The following is a 14782-nucleotide window of genomic DNA, read 5'->3' as shown; positions in this document are numbered from 1 at the left end:
GTTTTAAAAATTATTAAAATAATTACTATTGCAGGACACTTCCTGAAACCCTCTTTAGGATATATATACTATAATGTAAAGAAAACATGTAACTTGCAACCATTATTTGTTGCATTGATCGGAACCCAAAAGAAGCAGGAAGAAGCAAAGATCCTTTAGAGGGCAAAGATTGAGCAAAACTTGAGTTACTTCATCTTAAAACTTCTACCTTAGAATCTAAGCCAAAATACAAATTATAACTGAAAAACTGTTCCAGTGGCAAAATCCTCCATTGGTAAAATGATTTTCAAAAGGAAACTGAAAATGAAAAGGGGAACAAAATGGCTGGGTGAAGGTTGGCCTAAAATATTCTTAAGATTTTTTTTTTAACTTAAAAACATATATGGTAAGACACTTCTGTTTTCAGAAGGAACATCTACTAGCATTTGGATTTTTTAGGTGTTGTTGGGTATAATTTGTAGCTGATATCGAGAGGCGTTTGAAAGCAGATAACAACTGTGCGCCTTCGTTTCTGAATGTTGCTGTGTGATTTGGAGCCTTTATTTTAAAATGGAGATTCTGTTTTGCTACTTCTCCCTGTCCCCTCTCAAGTTGATTTTCCAGGTTTTGCAATTTACAAAGCTTTGATTGTCTCCTAAATAGTGTCCAGATTGATCATTCCTTCCCTCCTTCTTGGACTTTTCAGGCTCCCAAACTTCAAACATGGATTTTCCCAAGTGTGGTTTCTCTAAACCTTTTGCTCTTTAGTTCGGAAAGGTGCGGGCTCACAAAGGGCAAGACCTCTGGTTCAGGGCTTTCCCAGCCCCACCTCCCCTTGCCTATAAGAGTACAGACCACCTGGGCCAGGGGCCTGATTTCCAGGCTCTAAGATGAGAAAGTTCCGGTGCTCTCACAGCCTTGTTCTGGAGCATACTCAGTGCCCACCCTGTTCAGGGTACCTTCTAGAACCTGCTCACTGGGGAGACAGTGGGTCTGCCCTCCAGCATTGATTTTCTGAGCTTGTGTTTTTTGGGGGTTTTTTTCTGTGTAGCATGTGGGGTCTTAGTTCCCCAACCAGGAATTGAACCCATGCCCCCTGCATTGGAAATGAGGAGTCTTAACCACTGGACCACCAAGGAAGTCCCCTTCTGAGCTTGTTAATCAGAGGGCAGGTGGGAGACCCTGCTGGCTTCCCAGTCCTCCCACTATTATTGCAAGTAAGAACCACCTCCAGTCCTATTGTAGAAAGTATCTGCAGAAACTTGACCTTGCTGGAAATCTCACAGCAACTGGGAAAAGTTGCCTGGGTGCATGTCTGTTTTTAATAGATGATGTTGTCTTAGGCATCATTTACATGACCTTAATTTTCTTTTTGGACTACACTATCACCCTCTAATTCAGAGTTGTCTATCTCAGAGAACAGCTGCTAATTACACCATACTTTTTATGTCTATACTATAGACTCCACATGAATGCTGGGAGAGACACATGCATTTCATATGGTCATCCCTTCCCATCGTGCGTTTCACCCCGGGCCCTGCCTAGTTGAGCCTGGATCTCACCCTCAAGGTGCTTCTGGTCATTTAATCAGCATAGCAGCCTGTGTCCTTGTGTCAGGGACCCAAGGTCAGTGGGAGCCCAGCATGTGAGAGCAGTGACTTGCCTCATCACAGTCTCCTTAGTCTTAGGAGATGTGTCTTAATCTAACTCAGTTTCTCTGGATAATTCTCGGCTGTGAGCGGCTGTCCTGTGTGCTGTAGGATGTTCAGCAGTGTTCCTGGCTGCTACCTGCTAAATGCCTTTAAGCACCCCCACCCCCAGAGGTGACGACCAAAAATGCCTCCAGACATTGCCAAAGATCCCCTGGGGTGGTGGGGGCAGGTAGAATGTAGGGAGCCCCTTTCTGTTATCTCCCAGGGCTCAAACTGACTTGGGTTCATAACCGGTACCAGTGCCTTCTAGACCCTTCTCTTTGAGATTGCTGTGTGATTACCTCTTTGTCATTACGTGCCCACCTCTGGGCTTCCAGGAGAGTCTGTCCTGGGCAAAGGGAAGCCTTGTTTTGTGTACGTGTGTGTCTGCCCCACCCCAACTGGAGCATGAGCCCTGCAAGGAGGAGCCTCATTTGGTTGTCTTGGTGTCACCGTGCCGGTGACTATGAATATGTGTAGATGGAGCAGTGATTGCGCCCTTTACCAGTAGGTGTTCTACAGTTGTTTGGAGTATCCGGACTCTTCTCAGGCAGATTGGAGAAGCTGGGCAGATTGGAGCCCAGCTGTGAGGTGGGGTGGGGGAGCTCTGTCTTTTCATTGCCACCATCTGACCGGGTGTGACTGGATAGATGGAATGTTAAGAGAAGTGTTGCAAAAAGGGGGAAGGGGAGCACCAATGCGTATTTACGTGACCTTATAAATAAGTATGTGCTTGGGTGCAGGAAGTGACTTGACAGTTAAGAAAAGCTTTCTGACTTGATGTTTTTTCACCACTAGGACGAGACAGCTTTCCACTCAGCCATGACGCTGTGTCTGTGACTTGGTCCACCCTGGACTATAAGCCATGACTTAGTCCACCCCTCAGGGAGCTGCAGCTGCTGTGACCACTGCGGGAACTGACTGGGGAGAGCGGCCACCTCGAGGCTTGATGGTTGGAATGTCTCGGCGACCACCCAGCATGTACTGGTGTGTGGGGCCAGAAGGGTCAGCCGTGTGTCCAGGACACGCCATGGAGACCCATAACAGCGGTAAGGGCAGGGCTGGCCAAGCCTGCTTTGCATGTTCTACGTACGAACAATGGGTTCTCAACCAAAGGATATAAATTGCCAATTATTTGATGAATTGTATGGTTTTTCAATATAAAACATATCATGGGATTCTCACTTAAATTCTAAACATTGAAGGAGCCATGGGACAAAATTTATGTGGACTTAAGATTTATGTGGATCTTAAGAATCAGGGCATCATTTCATGTTTGTTAAAAAGATTTTTTTTAATGGGGATTTGGTTTTGTGTTCTCACTATACAAATGATACGTTTATTAAAGAAAAATTGAAAAAAGAAAAAAGAAGTAGAAAGAGTAATCACCCAGAGTCCCACTGCCCTAAACACAGTTAATATCTAGGTATGTTGTTTTCTAGTCAGCTTCTCTGGGCTGCAGGGACTTTGTTTTAACTTTATTTACTTATTATAGTGTATATACTTCAGTGTCCTACTTTTTTCCCCTAACTTTGTGTCAGTCACCTAGCTTGTGGGATCCAGGGAAATATCATCTTATTTGGGTGCACTGTGTAAAATGATTGACCTAATTCTTACTCTCCCACTGGATGTTTTGGGACATTTGTGTTGCTTCTAGTTTGTTTGTTTGTTTTTGCGGTACGCGAGCCTCTCACTGTTGTGGCCTCTCCCATTGCGGAGCACAGGCTCCGGACGCGCAGGCTCAACGGCCATGGCTCACAGGCCCAGCCACTCTGCAGCATGTGGGATCTTCCCGGACCGGGGCACGAACCCGTGTTCCCTGCATCGGCAGGCAGACTCTCAACCACTGCGCCACCAGGGAAGCCCTGTGTTGCTTCTAGTTGCTGACTCAGGCCAAAATCATTCCATGTCCATCTTTTTATACATGGTTTTGAGATTATTTCCTTAAGATAGATTTACGGATTTGCAGGACTATTAGATTTGAATGTTTTTAAGCCTCTTTACACATATTGCTGGATTGTTCACCAGAGTTGCATCACTTTTATCCCAAATAGGATATCATTGATATTGTTAACAGTAAATATTTGTTAAGCCCTTAGTACATATGGGGCACTGGGTTCGGTGTCTTAGGAAATAACCTCATTTAATCCTCACGACAACCTATAAATGGTACTTCTATCCCCATTTTATAACTGAGGAACATGAGAATAAGAGAGATGTAGAAACTTGGTCAGGGTCAACAACCTGTAATGGGCAGAACTGCCCTTTGAACTGTGTCTTAGCCCTGGACTGTCGTCCTCAAAGTATAGGTCATCCTGTGGGATTTGAGAGGACCTGTGGGTTTGTACCTCTGTGGAGTTAGCGATTCAGTGTTGTACCTGGCTCAGTAGACATTTTGTTCAGTTACTTAGTGTTTTTTCTCCATCGAAAATGCCCAAAGTCTAACTAAGGTGATGTTTCTGAAAGATTTCTTTACACATAAGTCAGATTATGAAATGAGAAAAGAATTTGCTTCTTGACATTGTCCAGCACTAAATGTTCCCAGAGTGTTTGACTTGCATTTTTTGAAAGGTTTTCTTTTTGTTTTTTCAGATGTATGCCTTTTTTTGTTTGTTTTTGTTTTTTTGTTTATTTGCGGTACGCGGCCCTCTCACTGTTGTGGCCTCTTCCGTTGCGGAGCACAGGCTCTGGACGCGCAGGCTCCGGACGCGCAGGCTCAGCCGCCATGGCTCACGGGCCCAGCCGCTCCGCGGCATGTGGAATCTTCCCGGACCGGGGCACAAACCCGTGTCCCCTTCATCGGCAGGCGGACTCTCAACCGCTGCGCCACCAGGGAAGCCCTGGATGTATGCCTTTTTTCAGTTGCTTGTTAGGAAGGCCGTGTCTTATTAGCATGAGATCAAGGTGACGTGCGTGGAATGCTATTCCTGATTTTGGGTAGAACCTCTTTCCAGGGCACTCTCAGCTGCAGTATCCCATCTGCCTCTCCTCAGCAATCCTGAGAAATGATGGTGGGGGCAGGGATGCTGGGTCCTTCTGGGGCTCACTGGATGGGTGGCTGTGTCATCTGAAAAAGTCCCAGAGGAGACTCTGCCCCGTCCTCGTCCTGGTAAAGAGCGGTGGATCTCCACCCTGGCCCCCAGAAACACTGGGAAGTGCCTAAAGCTATCAGTGCGCAGGCACCCCCAGCTCCACTGGAGCAGCATCCTGGGGGTATTTTCTAAAAGTTCTTGCCTCCCCACCTCCACGATCCTACTGTGCAGCTGGGGTTGAGAATCAACTGGTCTAAATGATTTGGACCAGCAAATTAGAGCAGCATTTCTCAAATTGCAGTATATACTCCAGTCCCCTGGGGATCTTGGTGAAATGCAGATTCTCATCCTGTGAGTCTGGGGGCACCGAGAATTTGCGTTTCTAACAGGCTCCCAGGTCGTGCCAGTGTTCCACCAACAGAGAGGCAAGGCTGAGACCTCAAGGTGCCCAGGAATCCTCACTGACTCTTACAGTTCCTGGGGACGTGGGTCAAGGGACCCTGGACAGACCTGGAACCAGCCCTGCCTCCAGGCCTGAGGTAGGGCAATGACCAGGGAATGTTCATGTGCACGAGAGGCCAAAGTGTTGACTCCTAGCCCTCATTTTTCTCCTTTGAGGTCTGGATCTGAACTTTACACTACTCCTACAGCCAGTTGCCTCTCCCTGACAGCTGTGATCACCAGGTGGGAGGGAGCAGGCTCAGAATGGTCTTTTCTGCCTCAGGGGCCTCTTTCCCCAGTGGAATCTCAGGACTCCACACCTCCCTGTTCTGGCTGAGCCTCAGGACACACACAAAGCTTGAGGAGCCTATGGGAATCGTGCAGCCCCCACTGGTACTGTTCTACTGCTTAGGGCTGGAAGGTGCCGACAGGGGAGGTGGTGTCTTGTGAACCCTGATGCTCAGGGATATGTTTATGCACGGAAGAAAACACATAAACACAGAGTTGAAGAAGATGAGAAAAAAGTGACCTGAAATACATTGTAAAATTCTGTCCTATGGCTCAGCATTATGGAAATTATGAAGAAAGTACAAATTTATGCCCATTCTTCAAGAGTTGAAAGGTCCCATAGGTGGTAGCCAAGGAGCTGAGTGTGGAGGGCTTGCCCTAGGACCCCCAGGGATGAAACCCTACAACACTCCCCTCCTGCTGGCAACGGGCTGCTTACATGGCTTAGTAGCCCGACATCAGGCCCCTCCTGGCCTCTTGCAGCTACCGTTCAGCTCACCTGAGAGCAGTGAATGAGGGCAGCAGAGAACCCACCCTGCTTTCCTGCCAGGTCCAGGGGAAGACAGTGACACCACGGGGACCTTTGTGGGTACTGGGAATGCTGAATCCATTACCTGGGCTCTGGATTAAGGAGCCATTACTAACTACCTGTAACCTAGAGTGATGTGTACTTCTGTCACTGTCTTGTTTAGAACCCCACAGCCGGTTTATGACTGTTTCCTTTCACTGAGTGAGAAGGGGTGGGGAGACACTTCTGGGACTCACACAGTGTGATGAGGGCTCAAGAGCCTGTCTGTGGGGTTCATTAGGCCTGCATTCAATTCTTAGTTCTGGGTGACCTCAGCTGAGTGGCTCAGCCTCTCTGAACCCTGATCCAGACAGACACAGAATCTTAGTGGGATGTGCCAATCAGCATCTATTTCTGGCCTCCTGGCCAGCAGGGGTCCGGGGGGTCTCTGCTGTGTGCTGCAGTCTGCACTCTGCTTCATGTGGCTCCTAACCTCCTGAGACCAGCAGGCTGGCAGGGCGCCTTCTTCCCTGCCAGTTGCAGAGGTACAAGCGGGGAAAGCAAAAACATTCCATGTCTCTTAAGGCCTAGGCTCAGAGTGGCACGCTGTTGCCTCCATGCCTCTGCCCTTGGCCAAAGAAAGTCACATGGAGGAGCCCAAGTGAAGAGCTCCCTGCACGAGGAGGCCACAGCCAGGCTGTGGATTCAGGCAGAGGGGGAGGATTGTTGTCCATCATTCATTTACCATGATAGGAGTGGGTGGGCTTCAGTACTTTAAAATTGTATCTTATTTATGTATTTCTATTTATTTATTTAAGCAGCCCACAGAGCTTTTCTCTCATGAAGCTTTACCTGGAGCCCCAGCCCACATAACAGCTATAACAGTGGAGTTGCTTTGATGGACAGTCGTGGAGGGGTGGGGGTGGTGAATCCCACCGCTGATCTTCACCTTGACTGCGGAGCTCTGTGGGCCCAATTTTAAAATATCGCATGTTGGATTTCATTTTCACAAAATAGAACTATATACACCAAGACCATAGCCTGGGAGCAGGTGACACTCAAAGAGTAGCACAGTCACTGGGGATTATAGCCACTGCTCTTTGCTTACCCATAGGGGTACAATGTGCATGCGTTCTTTTGTGGTTGTTTTGCATTACTTTTGCAACCAGAGAATAATATTGCAACTTATTTTAAAAATTGTTTTCTCTTTAAGTACGGAAGTTTTGTGATTAGGATCCAACCTGCGTACCTCCTCCCTCGTTGGGTGCTCATTTCCAAGATCAAATTTGCTTTAACTGGCCTCTTTCCCACGAATTTCTTTCTGGATTAAATGGGGCAATATTTGACTCCAGGAACCTGCAGCTGTGCTTCCCATGGGGCCCACCCTCTGAGTTCTGTCCCCATTGGATGAGCTGGATTTTTTTCTGCCCCACCTTCTCCCCAGAGGAGTCATGCCTCCCCTCCCCTTCCCCCCAGTCCACCAGCCTCACCCCAGGGATGACCGTTGCAGACCTGATTCGCAGCACTGCCTGAGGGAAACTGATTGTCAGAAAGAGGACCAGTGGATACCCAAGTTATTCTCAATGTAGGAGCAGCTCTCTCACCTTTTAAAAATCCTTGGAAGATACCATGCTTTGGAAATAATGTTATAATTATACTTCCAAGTAGAGTTAGGAAAAGATCCAAACTTTAATAAAATTAGTAAAAAACTAACTTTTTACCTTTGGGCTTTTGGTAGTGGTCTTGTGTGTGTGTGTGTGTGTGTACTGGGTGTGTTTGTTGGTGCCTCTACCTGTTTTGACTTACACAATTCACCTTGTGCTTATTGAGAATGGTTAACCCTTTCAGCACCCATGAATATGTGAGTGCTTCTCCAACTAGTACTGTCAGCATTCAGCTGGGCTTCAGTGCAGAAGGAATGTTTAGAGCACGTGGATGGGTTCAGAGTGTGTGAGCTGAGAGAACGAGGGTCAGTGAGATACTGGGCCAGGACTGCAGACCCAGCCAGTTTGACAAACATGTCATTAGACATTCTTCCACATCCGTCTCACACCAGTCAGAGTGGAAAAACCTGTCCTGTCAGCTGAGGTAAGGCTCCTGGGGAGCAGAGAAATGAGGAAACTTCTAGATAATTCAGGCTAAGAACGCTTGGTGAGACTCTTCAGGATCTCACCAAGGGTAAGAGGCGCTTGGACAGACATCACCTGAGGTGGTCCACATCCCCCACCTCTCTGTGAGTGGTCCTGACTTCCGCTGCCTGCCTCTCACAGCATGGACCAAAGAAGGAGAAGGAACATTCCAGAAGGCCTTCAAATCCTAGGTTTTTACATAGCTACTTCCAATGTCCTTTTCTTCTTCCTTTGGCTTTTTCAAATCTGTTTTGAAAATAACTTTTTAATACAAGAGCCAAGTAGATTTGCCTGAGTGGGGGCTCTGCCTGGTTTCCAGAAATAGAAAAGGAAGTGCCCCTCCAGTGGCAGCATGCTTTCTTAGTGAGCCACTGTAGGAACTCCTACAAGGGGCAGATCCATCGTTTTGTGTGCCTTTCAGAGTGTAACCACCAGCCCACATGTTAAGCTGTTCCTGGACTTGGTGTCCTGCTCATGCCTGCTGGGAGGACAGGGCTTTGCTAGGACTGTGGTCAGCAGGGTGCCCTCTCCAGCCTGGCTGCAGGAGCAGCACTGGGCCCCCCAGGGACCGTAGCCATTGTCCAGTAAGGAATCCCTTACTTCGAGAGGTGAAGAGGAGGGAAGCTGTGTGGTGGCCTAGGTCACAGGAGAAACGGCCATGGGCATCCATCCACGTGGGAGCAGTTAACACAGCTGTGCTTCATGCCTTCAAAGTCCTGCCCAATGACAGAAGCTCTGGGTTTGATGGGGCTTTTAACATTAACCTAAATCTGAGGCTTAGATCATCTGATTATTTGTTCGGAATACGCTTGCTTACTTCTAGCAACAGGGAGCTGACTCCTTCTCGAATATTCCAGCCTTTCTGTGGGCTGCTCTGTTGGGAAGTGTGTGCTGCTGCAGAGGCCAGTCCTGTCTCCACTGCCTCTAGCTCCACCTGCCTAGGCCGATTGGCATCCCTTAACCCCTTTCTTGAAATAACTAACTTTGATGCCTTGCCCTCCCTGTGGATTCCTTTTTAGGCTGAGCAAACCATCCCACTGCCTTCAAGAGCAGGCAGCCCACAACGTTACACATTTCACTTGGATATCACCAAGCTTTTGCCTTTTAGTCTGTGGACTAACCGTTAGGCCATGACCACCTGGGCCAAGGGGAGAGCAACCTCCCACCCCTTCCCTCCACCCTGTGTGTGGGGGCTCTCTAGAGCACCCCATCCTCCCACCCCATTCTAGGCGGCCAGAGCCTGAAGTTCACCCAGGGCCTCAGCCCACCTTCCCCTTCCCATTCCCCACATTTGCCCCTGACTCCTTCAGCAGGGCAGCTACTCAGTGGCCAGGGGAGGAGATTCTCTTTCCAGCTCTGTACCCTGGCCTCCACGAAGAGGTCAGTGGCCTGTGAGCAGGTGCCTGCGTGGACGTCCCCAGGCCCCAGTGCAGAGGGATAAGGATTTTCTCCCACTTCCCTGGTTTCCTGGTCCACATCAGCCAGACTCTGAAGAAGCCATAACTGGGATTTTTATGAAATTCTTTAACTCTGGGAATTGAGAGAACTAAATAACATATAAATTATCACACCCGATAACATTTAAGTCCAAACTCTAGTATATTGATTTCACACACATATTCAGGAACTCTGATGAACGAAAATAGGGGCTTCCAATATTCCTTAGAATTCCCGGTTCTGAGTCTGTTCACCATCCTAGCCGCCCCTGTGTTCAGTTCCTCCAGATTCTACTTAACCATCTTGCTATTTATTGACATTTGTTATAAAGAATAAAAGATAAAAAAGCAAAAAACAGAAGTGTGCATCTCAAGCAGTACAATCCTTCCTAAGCCCATAACCCTAATGTTATAGAAGGAATCACACATTAGTTAGAAATTATATTTTCAATTGTAAATAACTTTTTAGGACTGTACTTCATTTTGCTAATTCTTGCTATGTTTGTGCCTCGCAGCTTTTATGTCATCTACATTGTCCAGCATCCAGTGGCCAGGCATGTCACCAGGTGTTGGTTTAAAATCAATTGCTTACCTATTCATTTCAGGAGAACCAAAGCCAAAAATAACTTAGTTGGGGCACTTTGAATTTTTCAGCAAATAGAGATATTTAAAGGCATTGAAAAATTTAGTCCATTATTTTGAATGTAGAACCAAGTGATGATGCAAATTTGAGGTTAGAATTTGAATACATTTTGTATTCAAGAATGACATTCTTCAAGTTCCTTTTAGTAGCTCATTTTGGACTTCAGATGGCCCTGTGAGCTCTTAGACAGGTGGGTGGCCACAAGTGGCCTACACCTGGGAGTTAGAGGTAGAAGAGGCCAGGGCAGAACCTTCAGGCTGTTTGCACCCCTCCCTTCTGCTCTCAGAATCAAAAGCCTCCAATGGGTGGTCACCCGTGTCCCCATGCAAACATCACCAGCACTTCTGGGTTCAAAAGCAAAAACCAAGCAAAGAACCCCTGCCTGATAGCGGGCAGGGGCCTCCCCGAAGTTATGAAAAAGTTACTTGTGTGTAATCACACACATTCTCATATAAAATCAAATGCCATCCTGCCCAGGTGACCACTGTTAGCTGAGTGTGCTGCTTTTCCATCCTCTTCCTACACTCATGTCCACACACACACAATTCTTTTTTGTGTATATTTCTGGGTTTACATGCATGACATTGAATTGTACATGCGTTGTGCAACTTTTGTTTACTTGAGTGATGTACGTCTTGGAGTCTTTTTCATTTGCATCAAGTTCCATAGTGTAAATACAACAATATTTATTTAATCAATCTGCTATTAAGGTGCCTTTAGATTCTTTCCATATTTTGCTTCTTACCATAAGAGTTGAGTATACCCCAGCAGAATGGCAGGATCAAAGAGTAAGCACATTAAAAATTATCAAAGTAATACACAGCCCTGGTTAAGGAAGCAAGTGATACAGATGGACAATAAGGCAAAGCCCCAGTGGCAGCTCCCAAAAATGTCTCTATTTCCTGTTTCTGGTTCTAGTTCTTCAGGTCATCACCATTTCTCTACATAAAGAATATGCCTGCACATTTCTCTTGCTCCATCCGTTGAGACAGAGTCTGCTGCCTGCCTGCCAGCCTGCCACGATAGAGGACGATTTCTTTCCCCTTGCACCACACCTCCCAGATGCTCCCTCCCACTTAATTCTATCAGTGTGGACTCATCTCTGGGTTGCTTTTGCAACATTAAATGATATGTTCTCATTGCTATGACTTGGCCTGGGGACTCAGTGTCATCCATGTTCTGTGGGGCTCAGGAGACGCACACCTCTTCCCTACTTTTTACCTCCACCTGGTTCCCACCTCTTACTCAGAACTCTTATTTTTTTTTATTTTTTTATTTTTTTGCGGTACGCGGGCCTCTCACTGTTGTGGCCTCTCCTGTTGCAGAGCACAGGCTCCGGACACGCAGGCTCAGTGGCCATGGTTCACAGGCCCAGCCGCTCCGCGGCATGTGGGATCTTCCCGAACCGGGGCATGAACCCGTGTCCCCTGCATCGTCAGGCGGACTCTCGACCACTGTGCCACCAGGGAAGCCCAGAACTCTTATTTTGAGCCCTCATTTACCTGGAGCACATGAGTAAGAAAACTCAGAAAGGGCTGTGGTGGCACATGTGAGACTCGGTTTTCCTGAAAGCATCTTCCATTGGTCTTCCCCGTGATCCCAAGTGGAAATCATTTGCCTTTAGACCTTGGAAGAGCCTGCTCTGTTGTCCTCTGATGTGGTCTGATTCTCATCGCTTTGTGGGTGACTTGTTTTTTCCTCTCTAGAAGCCTTTAGAATCTTCCCTGTATGTCTGGTCTTCTGAAATTTCATAACAAAAGACCTGGGTGAGGTTCGTTATCCTTCATGCTGCTTGGTACAGGGTAGGCCAATAATTTATCCCTTTCAGGCCTGGAAAAGTCCTTGTATTTTCATTGATAGTATTATCTTCCTCTGCTTTTTCTCTTTATTGTTTTGGTTTGTTTGCTTTTCTGGAACTCCTGTTGCTTATCTTTTCCCTCAGGTTTTCCAACCCTTCTTAACTTCCAGAAGCTCTTTCCTATTCTTGATTGTTTCTTTTCATAGCATTCTGTTCCTGTCACATATATGCAGTGTCTTCTTGAATTCTCTTGAGGATCCTAATAGGCATTTATTTTATTTTGATATCAATCTTACTATCTTCTCAGTTAATTTCTTAATTTATTTCTTAATGCAAATTCATTGATTAAAATAAACATTTTTACAATGAATTCCAGATAAACCAATAATTATAGGATTCAAAGCATTATTAGGGAAATTTGCAATCAACTAGAAGGCTGTTACCAGAGCTCTGGAAAGAAGGCCCAGGGTAGCCCAGGACGGTGGGGCAGGAAAGGAAGAAGAGGATGGAGTGGGAATCTTTTCTGAGGACTTATGTAACAAACTACTGCATAACTCACTGGCTTAAAACCACAGCAGTTTATAGTTTCCTGGGATTCTGTGAGTCAGGAATCAGCAGGGCTCAGTGGGTGGTTCTTCTTGCCTCACTCACATGTCTGATAATTCGGTGCTCCTCACCGTGACTGCTCTTCCCACATGCTCATCCAGACATCCACCCCCAGCCTGTTTACAGCTTAGCAGTTGAATTCCCAGAGCTCAGAAGCAGAAACTCTGAGGCCTTACTAAGGCTTATGCCTGAACTGTCTCTTCATCGCTTCTTCCGCCCTCTGTTGGTCAAAACAAGTCAGAAGGTAAGTCCGGATTCCATGCAGGATTGGAAATATTAGATTCCAGCTCCCAAAGGAAGGAATGCCAAAAGTTTGTGGTCATCTTTGACACAGCACACCACAGAAATCGATAATGCATTAGATGTGAGGAGTAAAAGAAAAAGGAATCAAGGATGTACACACACTCAGATTTAACTGATATTAATATTAAGCCATTTTCACTTCAACAATTATTTTAAGAAGTAAAACATGACAAGAATAGTTAGAGCCCCCTTTGGAACTCTCCCTGGTAACTGCTCTTCATAAACCCCCAAAGGTGGCCATTATTCAAAGTTAGTATGGACGTTTTGCCATGTTTTATACCATTGTTAATTATGTCAGTGCCTATAAATACGTAGTATTGTTTCTGTCCCACCAGGCAGTCCCCTCTGGTCAACAAAAATTCTGTAACATCACCTGCCTGGGTTAAGGAAGAGGCTTCATTGAGGGAGAGGAAATCACAAAGCCTGGGTCTGCAGGATGGGTTGCCTGTGGTCCCCAGTCTCTCATCCTCTCACAGGGAGACTTGCCAGGGCATCTGCTGCATGGGAGTGGGTTCCAGTCCAGCAGAGGGTCCAGCATGGACCTCCACTCCCAGAGGCTAGCCTCTTCATGATGTGGCAGGGTGGGTGCTGGCTGCCTATAGGGGAATCACTTGGGGCTGTGGGATGTTATAGAACCTCCAGGCACTAGACCCATGGAAACTGAGCTTGGATGCCATCCCTTCATCCAAGGGAGAGGTGGGCATCCCTCAGCTGGCTCATTGTCCAGGTTTGAGGAGTGGCAACCAGAGTCACGTTTGGGCAGTCCTGCTCTTTTCAGAACAGTCTCCATATTTAAGATTTTAAAATAAATATTTTCATACTGTGCCAATCTTTTTGTAATTTAATTTTTTAATCAACACTAAGTTTGTACTGTATAAGAGCTTTATTTTCCAAGAAGCTGGGTAAAACCTTTTACCTATAAAACCGTCTAGGCCTGGTGCTTTTTTATGGGTAGACTTTTACATTATTGATTCCATTTCATTAAAGACTGTAGGTTTATTTAAATTTTCCATTTCTTCTTGAGTTAATTTTGTGAATACATTTTTCTAGATAGTCACCCATTTAATCTAGATTTTCAAATGTATTAGCATAAAGTTCCTAGTGGCTTCAGGATTTAAAATATGTTTTTAGATGACATCATTTAGTTTTCATAGATACATCATACACTCGATATAAAATTCAAAAGTACAAAAAGGAATACAGTGAAAAGTATTCCCTCCCACTCTGGTCCCTAGTTTTCCAGTTCTCCTTTCTTCCAAAGAATCAGAGAAAATAGTTTCCTCTCTCTTTTTTTCCCTCAGAAATCAGTTTCTTAGGCCTAGATTCAAAATGGCTTTTTTCTTTTCATAAATCTTTAGCCTAGGCAGAATTTTGAAATTGTTATGTTTTTATCTCAGTTTTTTTTTTCCATCTTTTATATTATGGAAAATTTTGAACGCATCATAAAAGTGAGAGAATACTGTAATGGACCTCTCTGTATCCATTGCCCCAACTTTAGCAATTACCACACATAGCCAATCTTGATCTATTCATATTCCCTTCCATTTCTCTCTAGATTATTTAGAACCCAATTCCAAACGTCATATGTTAAGAAGTGTTTAAAAAAGTCCAACTCAGTACATTTTATATACATTTTTTAAAATAAAAAATATGGGCTTAATAACATCAGATATCTAGTCAGCATTCTAATGCCCTTGATTGTCTCATAATTTATTTTTATCAATGGTTGACTTGAATCAGGTTTGTTACTGAGTCTCTTAATTTCTACCTTTCTCCCTCACTTCCTTTTTCCTTGCAATTTAATTGTTGATAAAACCACATTGCTTATCCTTTGTAGTTTCCCACAGTCTGGATTTTGGTGATTGCATCCAGTGTGGTGCTCCTCTGTGCTTCCATAGATCCAGAGGCTTGAATACATTCAGTAAGAC

General features: G+C 45.7%; 1 protein-coding gene across 6 annotated transcripts in view; it reads left to right on the top strand.

The window, feature by feature from the left end:
* LRRK1 (leucine rich repeat kinase 1) overlaps positions 1-14782 on the top strand; it is a 123247-nt gene that overhangs the window by 2535 nt on the left and 105930 nt on the right. For all 6 annotated transcript variants that reach the window (XR_010947285.1, XM_067755850.1, XM_067755853.1 and 3 more), the window contains exon 2: positions 2469-2719. Coding sequence is in view for 5 of the 6 variants with exons in the window: in XM_067755850.1 (XP_067611951.1) it covers positions 2620-2719 (100 nt within the window). In the remaining variant the exon portion in view is untranslated. The remainder of the gene's footprint in view (positions 1-2468; positions 2720-14782) is intronic.

This window comes from Pseudorca crassidens, chromosome 1 (assembly GCF_039906515.1).
Source record: "Pseudorca crassidens isolate mPseCra1 chromosome 1, mPseCra1.hap1, whole genome shotgun sequence".
NCBI lineage: Eukaryota > Metazoa > Chordata > Mammalia > Artiodactyla > Delphinidae > Pseudorca > Pseudorca crassidens.
The sequence above is the reverse complement of the archived record's forward strand: the minus strand, read 5'-3'. Positions and strand labels throughout refer to the sequence as shown.